Source organism: Camelina sativa, chromosome 9 (genome assembly GCF_000633955.1).
Source record: "Camelina sativa cultivar DH55 chromosome 9, Cs, whole genome shotgun sequence".
Classification (NCBI taxonomy): Eukaryota; Viridiplantae; Streptophyta; class Magnoliopsida; order Brassicales; family Brassicaceae; genus Camelina; species Camelina sativa.
Genome location: NC_025693.1, coordinates 31,075,360 through 31,085,991, shown reverse-complemented (window position 1 = coordinate 31,085,991; position 10,632 = coordinate 31,075,360). Strand labels below are relative to the sequence as shown.

The 10,632-nt window shown below is 32.3% G+C and overlaps 3 protein-coding genes and 1 long non-coding RNA gene across 4 annotated transcripts; all 4 read left to right on the top strand.

Annotated features, from left to right (window-relative positions):
- On the top strand, positions 7-495 carry LOC104713363. The gene is made up of 2 exons (XR_755605.1): positions 7-137; positions 267-495. It is a non-coding gene; the product is annotated as an uncharacterized LOC104713363 (long non-coding RNA).
- Positions 1,511-3,443, top strand: LOC104713362. Its single transcript, XM_010430462.2, has one exon. It carries the CDS (start codon positions 2,541-2,543, stop codon positions 3,270-3,272), a length of 732 nt encoding a protein of 243 aa, XP_010428764.1. The 5' UTR covers positions 1,511-2,540; the 3' UTR covers positions 3,273-3,443.
- LOC104713361 lies at positions 3,796-4,364 on the top strand. Its single transcript, XM_019230170.1, has 2 exons — positions 3,796-4,004; positions 4,081-4,364. Exons 1-2 carry the CDS (start codon positions 3,896-3,898, stop codon positions 4,191-4,193), a joined length of 222 nt encoding a protein of 73 aa, XP_019085715.1. The 5' UTR covers positions 3,796-3,895; the 3' UTR covers positions 4,194-4,364.
- On the top strand, positions 9,544-10,326 carry LOC109126556 (protein IDA-LIKE 5-like). The gene is made up of 2 exons (XM_019230229.1): positions 9,544-9,925; positions 10,121-10,326. The coding sequence occupies exons 1-2, from the start codon at positions 9,652-9,654 to the stop codon at positions 10,264-10,266; spliced, it is 420 nt and encodes a 139-aa protein (XP_019085774.1). The 5' UTR covers positions 9,544-9,651; the 3' UTR covers positions 10,267-10,326.

Genomic DNA, 10,632 nt, shown 5'->3' with positions numbered 1-10,632 from the left:
TCAAGTGTAAGAAAAATAAAAAGAGATTTATTCGAAAGGGTTATATAAGATGCCAAGAAGTTCATCGAAGCTGCTCGTTGTGATGATGATTTTCTCATTCTTGGCGGCGCTTTTCATAATCTCCCATGCTCAACCAGGTAAGTTTCCATATATAACATATACCATATAATAAATAATATGCAATCTCAGGTGTCATACTATATACTTTGACAGCTCCGTACGCATCAATAGTATTATTATTAATATGATTAGGATTTGTGTTTCAGGTTTCTCGTACGACACTAATCCGGTTTACTCTCCTGTACCTGCAAATTGTTTTAAGCCACCTTATTGACATCCATGAGAGTTTCAATTTGGTCACATGAACTAAAATCAAATAAATACAATAAGGTGATGTATGGGTGAAGCTTCATATATTGAGAATAAAAAGCTTGTGCGATCCATGTTATAATATATGCAGTTTGTAATATATACGGATGTTGCTGGTTCTGTTCTTTTTTTTTTTATGGCTGTCATCATAATCATTGGGATATCGACGAGACACAAACCAAATCGAAATCGACCAAAACCATATCATCATCAAATGAAACTACGAAATTGAGATCTAAATTCGGCAACTGAAATATTTTATATTTGTCAATATTTTAGTCTTAGATGACCCGCCACAACATAACCATCTACAACTCAATGAATAAATATATATTTGGCCAATAACAAAAGGTTAACAGTCAAACTCAAGATTTCAAAAACTTGATGCCCAGACAGCCATACTACAAAAACTTAAACTAATTCACATTAGTAACATCTTTTTTTTTTTTAAACGTACTTTGTCCTAATTAATCAATTCTTTTTAGGACAACGCCGTGTGGCAAAGAAAGTCAAGCGGAGGAAAGCATGAACATAAAGAAAAGTCTAACTAAGAAGAGATGATGGATTGGAAACAATAAGCAGAGGGTTTGATGGCTACCTAGTAGGGAGTGACAAAACATTTTTGTGTGATATTTATAACAGTTAACTTAAAATTAAATTATCGTAGAAAGAATAATAATTAGAATAAACTCAAGTTTGATGCTCCACATATTTGTGCAGTAGAGAGGTTCGATAGTAGCAGTGCTATGTCCATGTTGATTAGTCACTATAGCTTTGAAATGTGGTTCCAAATAAATCGTCTAAAATGATCGATAGGGCAACACAAGAAAAAGAACCCTTTAGGCCTTTAAATACAAAATTTATTTCACAAGAAAATTAATCCTTTAAAATAGTTATACTAAATAAATAAAACACTAGTTAATTATCTATATATCATGAAAAGAAAGGTAGATTAGATATGAAATTTCTCACACTATAACGTGATTGTAAATACTAGATAAAAAGACCACACAAAGTCTAAATTGCCGTGTGGATAAGGGATAACCAGGTTGAGAAAATTGAATAGATAATTTTTTTTTAAAAATGAATAAATAACTTATAAATTACAAATTTTTGGTATTCTTTTGAGCTATTTGGAAAAAGGAAGTTGACCCCAAAAAAAAAGGTTTAATCATATTTTGTCAGTTTCTCTAGAGTAGACAATGGTCCGGGCCTCTGAGGATGACCCTTAAAACGATCGGCAAGAACGAAAGGATCAAGGATGTTATTGTAAATTTACAAAATGTGTTATTAACCAATTATAAACCTAATCGGACAGACGTGTTTGACGTAAATCTTGGCTTCTATACATTTGTAGTGCAAGCTGGATATTACAATTTTTCTGGACGAGAAGGTCTTAAAAACCTGCGAAACGTCACACAATTTCCAATGTTTATATCAGTGATTCGACATGTGAGCAAGCTGAGAACAAATCATGCCATCAGAACAGCGATTGCATCAACCGTATATATGGGCATACCTGCAAATGTCAAGAGGGGTTCCAAGGGAATCCATAGATCCCATATGGTTGCCAATATATGGATGAGTGCAAATTGAGCAATCTTCATTGTGCGGAGCATGAAACCTGTCGTAACACCATTGGTTCTTTCCATTTCAAAAATCGTAAAGAATGGAAACTAACCATTCTTCTTGGTAAGATATTGTCATGTCCGCTGATGATTAATTCGCAATAAGATATCGTCAAGTTTCTAAATCTCTCATCATTGACGTGTCTAGTAAGTAATAGAAGATATAGGGCTGTTGAGATTGTGGGAATATGAATTCAGGTCACAAGAAAGCACTCTTGGACAAGCTCTTGAGTTGTCCGATATTATATCGAAATAAGTTCATATGATATATAATCTATCACCGAGAAGGTGAAAGATCCATTTAGTTAAGCTCCACATACAGAGCCTTGGCCAAAACAGAGCTTTCAAACCCAAAGAGAGAGAGAGAGAGAGAAATTACCATGGTCCCTTCTTTATAGGAATCGATTCCCACTTTCCATATATCCACGTTTTGTAGGAACCATTGATTACAATTTCCTATTCAAAGACCTAAAAAGAAGGCAGAGATCATTTCTACAAATTAAAGCAAATTCATCTTGACCAGCTAAACTAAGTTCATTAGACATGGAGATCATTCCATTGATGCTCATTGCCTTCATCATACTCGTGTCTTCATTTCCGGCTCCGATTAAAGTAGCCGGCAAGGGTGGGGGTGGTAGCGTTGCTGGTAGTGGCAGCGGCTCCATTGGTATTGGCAGGGGTGGGAATATTGGTAGGGGCGGCGTCATTGGTGATGAAAGTACTGTTGGCATCGGTTATAGGGGTGGAACTGCCAAAAACCCCAAGCCAGCTGGTGGCGGCGACCCCGGTGCGTCAATTGTGGTCATTCCCAAGCAGCCTGAGGAACCTGTGAAGCTGCCACCAGAATGCAAAAAAGAGGTTCACAATTGCGTCACTGCGCATATACACGGAGGAGGGGGGCCCCCTAAATACCGTGGACCATGTTGTGTGAAACTTAACACATCTGTAGCATGTGTGTGTAAGTTTCTTAAGTCCCATGATCATAAGCTAAGCAAAGGTGCAAATGATGTACTTCGTGGTTGTAATTTTAATAAAACCAAATGTTCGAAGGTGCCAATGCCTCAAGTATGCACACAAGAAGCCAAACATTGCATCCATTCACATATATACGGAGGCCTTGGGGCACCTCAAGACCGCGGAGCATGTTGTCAGAAATTTAAGTACTTAAAAAAATGTGTTTGTACATTCCTCAAGTCTAAGGATCCTCACCTAAGCAGAAAAGCTAAAGGTGTCATTCAAGGTTGTCGTTTTAATAACGCCAATTGTCTAAATTAAGATCTAGGGACTGATTATGTATAGCATAATGAAATGAAAATAATATCAATGTATATATAGTATCTACAAATTATGCTTGGTTTTTTATTTAAGTATATAGTATTATTATTGGACTTACCATTGTTGCCGTCTCAATACCTCGTAGAGGTGGCTGCATGCATCATCCGATGTCGTTCAATCCTCATTTATTTTTCTTTTTATTTCCTTTTTATATTAATTGTTATTTTATAATTCAGAAAGTAATAATCACTAGAAAAGATTAAGGGTACAATTGGGTTTTATAAAAGGGATACCCACATGTCATGAAAGAATTTAAGTACAACAAACGAAATCAAATACATTTGCAGTAATTGGTGTATTTTGTGCAGAAACCTCAATAATTTTGTTTAGAGTAGACAATGGTCCGGGCCTCTCTGATGATGACCCTTAAAACGATCGGCAAGAACGGAAGGATATTATTGTAAATTTACAAAATGTGTTATTAACCCATATTGTAGAATATGTAGACTCTCTATTATTAGTACCAATCACCCAAGTTCACATGACGACTCAGTCACTCAGCCCTTTCTAAAGTCTTACAAGAAAAAAAAGAAAAAAAGAAAAAAAAAGAGAGAGAGAGAGATATGTCTTTAGTGGCTAAGATGCCAAGTTCATCGAAGCTCCTTGTGATGATGCTTTTCTCATTCTTGGCGCTTTTCATAATCTCCCATGCTAATCAAGTTGTTTTCTCTGGTATGTTTCCGTGCATAAGACTCTGTGTATCATTATTTCGTATCAATAGAATTAATAAGGGACTTGTGAATTGCAGATACGCCGTCTAATTCGTACGCTCCACCTATTTACTCTCCTGTTCCTGATGAATGTTTCAAGACTCCTAATCGTTGCCGTCCTCCAGGAGAGTCTCAGTTTGATCAAACTTAATTGATTAAGGTGATATATATGGGTTTCATCATAAGTATGTTTTTCATTAATTACTGGGAACTGAAACGTTTATGAGATCCATGGTATAGTATGTTGCAGTATGTTATGATATCTCTGTTTTCATTTGTGTGTGTGTGTTTTTTATTAATGTTTTTCGAATTATCACCATTATGATGATATCTCTCTGTTTAATGAACCGAAGTTACCAATCATATAAAAATATTTGAAACTACCGAATGAGTTAAAAGCACAAAAGTAGTGGACCTAGTGGTTAACAAAAATAATCTTTTAGGAAGGAGGCATAGGCGCCGCATTGTTACTCCATCATATATATATATATATATATATTTACTCTTTTCAGATGATAAGATGATACTATATTAGTTTAAGACGTTAGAAGAAAACTTAGCAACGAAAGCCCATTAATATTGTGAAGGCCGGCCGGTTATGTGTTGCCTCCTCTCGGAAACAAGTCTACTCTTTTTGTTCGTCGGAATTTTTTGCGCAATGTAAAAAGTAAAACCTTTATCATATGGAACTAAATGTGTTCGTTGGGAGGGATGATTTTGACGTAGAGAGAGATGAACATGTTTTGGTCGAGAATTTCTCAACCCATTTTAACAAGAAGCAAGAAAAGAAAAAGAAAAAAAGTTAATGTGGTTAATCTAGTTAACAAAATGCATTACAAAGTACTTGATTTAGTTGACAAATATAATTAGTTTGATTATTCTAAAACGTCTTCATATTCATTTAATTAAGCTTACATCATATAAACAAATTATTAGTTTAATGATATTAAATTATCAAGTATATGTTAATGTGGACATATTTATATCACTTTATAATTATTTATAATGAAAATTTCATACAAATTACCAAATATTTAGTTATTTCTGCAAACGTACATATCTTTTTGGATTTTTAATAAAAATATACATGAACAAAGTATATGGGTCAATTGAATAAAACGTTTATTTCAGTGGTAAGAAAAAACGTAGAAATGAAGTGTTAGTAAGTGTGTTTTAGACTTTTACTTTTTTGTTTTTTGTTGTGAGTAGAGTAGTAGATCTTGTTCTAATATATGTTATGTTGAGAGTGTAAAACAAAGTTTTAGTGAGCTATATTATAATAATGCTTCTATTTCTCCTTTTTGTGGTAACGGTTTATTTTTGTTACTTTGTAATTTGTGTGTCGAATTTATAAATCCGTATAACATATGATCAATAATATATCATGCATGATCGCCACAAAAAGAAAGGAACAAAACATATATAACCAAAGATGAATTACAAATACACATAATTTATATTGTATTTTTGTAACTATCGGAAGAGACTCGAACTTCTTATGCTTGAGAATTGAGATACGAGCAGAAGGCAGAGCTTTGAATATCGACAGCAAACGTATCTTAGGGCATCTTTATAGGGGAACTATTTTAGTTGTTCTTAGAATAAAAATATTATGAAAATAATGTAAGATCAGTAGTTAAGATCTTTTGTTAAAAAGTTAGTTATTGGGAGAACATGTTTAAGATCATAAGATTTAATAATATAATATTCTTAAACATATTACAATTATAAAAACTTATAAAATAACATTTAAATTGCAAACTTATAAAACTTTTACTAAAATTCAAAATACAATACCAAATTTTTATGAAACAACAAAAACATTAAAGATAAAAAAAAACATATTACTTAATTAAAGTACACAAACATTTTATTTAATTAATATATAGTTTAATGTCCAAATTTATTCCATATATTCTCAATCAGATCTTCTTTTAATTTGTGAAAAATTGTTTGCAAAAACTTGTATCCATTCACACCTTGCCACATCAGCTTAGAACTGAGCCAAGATCAGTTCTACATCAAAAACTAAAAAAGTGTTCTAAGCCACTATTCATTATTTTTCTATTTTTTTTTGGATAAGAACACCCCTCATGTTCTCCCTGTAAGGATGGCCTTATGGCATCTTTATAGGGGGAACTATTTTGGGTGTTCTTAGAGTAAATATATTATGAAAATAATGTAAGATCAGTAGTTAAGATCTTTTGTTAAAAAGTTAGTTATTGGGGTAACATGTTTAAGATCATAAGATTTAATAATATAATAATGTTAAATATATTACAATTATAAAAACTTATAAAATAACATTTAAATTGCAAACTTATAAAACTTTTACTAAAATTCAAAATACAATACCAAAATTTTATGAAATAAAAAAACATTAAAAAAGAAAAAAAAAACAAACATATTACTTAATTAAAGCACACAAACATTTTATTTAATTAATATATAGTTTAATGTCCAAATTTATTCTATATATTCTCAATCAAATCCTCTTTTAATTTGTGAAAAATTGTTTACAAAAAATAATATCCATTCACAGCTTGCCACATCAGTTTAGAACTGAACCAATAATAGTTCTACATTAAGAACTGATCTTGGTGTTCTTATGCCACTATTCATTATTTTTCTAATTTTTTTGTGCTAAGAACACCCTTGGTGTTATGCCTATAAAGATGGCCTTATGATCTATATATGTCGAAAATTTATAGTATGAGTTAAAAAAAAAAAATACTGTCGGGCTTTTCGTAATTAAATGTTTTTTCCTGTTGATTTGGAAATTTCTAAAGGGCCTACTAGCAACCATATGATATAAATGCGTTTATAAGAAAAGAAAAAAATTGACATTGAATGCGTGACCCAATAAATAAAAGTAGGACTACCTGAATCTATCCAACAATATTTAATACTACATGTCCTTTCATATAGTATTATGTCATCAGCTCTGTCGGCAAACTGAGGTCCACTTTGATTTTTCTTTTTCTTGTTTTTTCGCCATTTCTCCTTTTTTGTTTTGTTTAGTGAGCTTGATTATAATGCTATGCAACTTTATTTCAATTTGTTTGTATTCAATATGAACGCCAAATCATGTATAATCCCACTTACTTTTATCAGTTGTAAATAAAGAAATATATGATATAAACATCGATATGGATTATGGAATCAATACTCTATTTCGATAATGTAAAGGCAAGTAGATATGTAGTGTAAGAGTTTTTTGTCGGCGTAATTGAGCGTATCGCTTGGTCGCTTATTTAATAGCCGAGTTTTGCGTTAGCGGGAAGGATTGAATCAAGTCATGAGACTATCAACTCTGTAGTATACTGTACATAGATAGTTTTCGTAATTACTTATATTTATATCTTTAATCCAAATCATTTTGGTTAAAATTATTATTTGTTATGCCTATGTACTATACGAACGTGAGATGTAGAGATGTCAGATCGTAGAAAAATTGTCTTTTGACTTTTTGACTAATAAATTCCATCAACATTATTTCAGCAAGATTGGGGTTTTTTTATATATATATTTGGATAGTTTAGTGCTTGATTAGTTTGTTTGTTTCTTTTGCAAAAAAAATACTCTGTTATACATACATCGCTATGCAAACAAAAGAAAGAAAGAAAAATATATGTTATACTATTGGAGATGAAAAACAGAAGACAAGACCGAGCCACCGAGGCGGCAGGAGGGCTCACGTAGACGTAGTAGTATTTTTTCATTATGCAAGTTAAAATTTTCAAACTTGGAGTGGTACCAACGCCACCGATCTTTCCTATTATAGTATTCATTATTCTAATCCACTTTCCCCCTTCTTTATATGTTTCCTCCTTTTTCTTTTTCACTTTATTTCCATGTTCCTCACAGCATTTAATGCCAACTGAATTCAGAAATTCATTTTTTAGAAAATTCTAATGATAACGTTTACACTTTAAAACTCGGTTGTTTATTAGATAGTGGCAAGAAAATACATTTGCCAAAAATATATGAAAATGTATCGTTAAACGTGGTTGTTAATCCCTGCCAGTGCCACCATCTACAAAAGCAACAAGCTCATAATATTTTACACATATGAACACATTTACTATATGAATCCCCTGATCCCCTAAAGACCCGTTCAAAAGCATAAAACATCCTACCCACTCCCACCTCTAGACAACACAATCTTTCATGCCTTTAATCAAGCAATTCCTCTTTCTAACGTAGACCGAATTTATGACATTTATATTGATTAACTAGTAATAGTTTATACTAGAAAACATAAAAGTCGCCCATTTATGCTTATGCTTATGCATAATATATAAAGCATATATAGTTGATAAAAATTTCAATAAGTCTCAATTCATACAAACTGTTTGAAAAGTTAAGTTAGTTGGTTTTACTTCTTTGTTTTTCTATAAAAAGAAAAACTAATTTGCTGGAGAGTTTATATGATACAGTTTTCTAGTTTTCAATAAACAACAAAACAGAAAATAGATCATAAGAATCAACCTTATTAGTTTTCTTTCCATTTTACAAAAAAATGTATAAAATTCAAAAAAGATTAACTTCTAATAAAGTACACTTAACTTATATGTTAAAATTAAAAATGTCAAAATAATAACTTTTATATGTCCTCTCTTCCCGCCGTTGATTCCCATAAGGCTTGTTCCCTTTCTAAGCTTAGGCTTTGTTCTGTTAGAAGACGTGCTAGTCTTCTTGGTTTGCAGTTGGCTCTTCTCATGGTTTGTTCGTTGTGGTTGATAGCTTTCTCGCTCTATCATTATGTTTGTTGAAGCTCAGTTTTAGTGAGAAGTTAGGCTTCGCTTCTTGTCTTGGCTTTACAGATTTGTGTAAATCTGATTGCCTTTTGAAAGGATTTTACACAGATGATTTTGAAAGGTTTTAGTGTCGTCATCGTCGTATTCGGAAGCGTGTTCGGATTTTGCTTGCCGGGTTATGAAGTCTTTGGTTCTGGTTCTGAGAGATCAGCTCTCTTAAAGATAGAAGGAGGTTGAAGTTAGCTTCGGATTGGCCGTGGGCATCCTTAGTATTTCTCACTTGCACATAGTTCAAGAGAAGAACTTGTCTTGCTTCCTAAGATTAGTATTTGTTTAAGGATTTAGCCTTGTTGCTTATGTCTTTAGTTTAAGGGTTTGCCTTCTTCTAAAATCTAAACTCTCTACTTAGTAAATTTAATTATTGATTTCTTTTTTTGCTTCCGGGAACTTCTCTTTTGTTCGCCGGCTTAGTTTCTCTTTTTTGGGCTTTAGATTCCGGAGATATCTTGTTTTCTGCCAGCTTATGTTGTATTCCACCTTGTATACTTCAAAGCTTTATCATTAACATCAGTTGACAAAAAAAAAAATTAACTTTTATATGTACAAGAGAACATGATTATAAGGTTAGAGGTTATTTCGGTAAGAAAGATCGTAATCAAGACCACTGTATACCAACTTTATATAAATATATATAATATTATATGATGGTTAGTACAATTATTTTTCTTATAACATCAACCAGTCCCCCCAATAAACTCACTCACCTTAAGAAGATCACTCTCAGTTTCTCTATTTCTTCCATCTTTTCCCTATACCTGTTTTCTGAAAGCAAGCTTATACTTGATAACAATGGGCAATAAACGCAGAGCAATGATGATTCTAGTGGTAATTATGATGGTGTTCTCATGGAGGATGTGTGAAGCGGAAGGCTTACGAAGATACTCATCATCAAGACCACAGAGATTTTTCAAGGTGAGAAGACCAAATCCACATCATCATCATCGTAATCAAGGTTTCATTTATGATGACTACCCTCCAGAAAGTTTCTCAGGGTTTTTGCCCAAGACATTACCAATTCCACCTTCTGCTCCTTCCAAGAAACACAACGTCTACGGTTTACAGAGTACTAATTCCCATAGATATCCATGATCTTTATCAACAAGATATATATACTTACACATATATACATATATATCTACATTAATATGCATGATGCATTTATATAAATACAGTATAACATAGACATGTAGTCTATCTTCTTTCTGATCCCTTTGTGTTTTTTTTCTTTCTCTTAAAGAAAGTTTTTTTTTTTGGGTAGGAATTAATTATTGCAATCGCTCATTGCCAATTTCCATCGAGAAACCAACTCAAGGTCGAGCTATTTTTGGACGCACGCCTACTTATTTTACTTGTATCATAGTTTGGAGAATATGTACCCTATATATATATATGATGAACTCATGATTGAATAATTTGTATTAATGCATCATGTTGATGTACTTCTTTGTTCTCTCTATAACAAAACACTAGTATGTTTTTTTTTTTTTTTTTTCTTAAATTGAGAAGCCTTTAATGCCTTTGATAGGCGGCAGAATATTCTCACTCGCGTTATTATTAAGTTAATCGCCAACAAATATGTTCCATTTATCAGAAAATAACAAAAACAGATAACGTACCAGAATATTTAAGAAAGCAAAAGATTTGTCAGTGTTTAACTAAAGAAAACCAATAAAAATGTTCAAGGGCCATATATGTTTTTTTTATAGATCCAAAACAAAGAAATCACATACCCCATCAGTTTCAAAGTTTGTTTTGTCAACAATATTATTT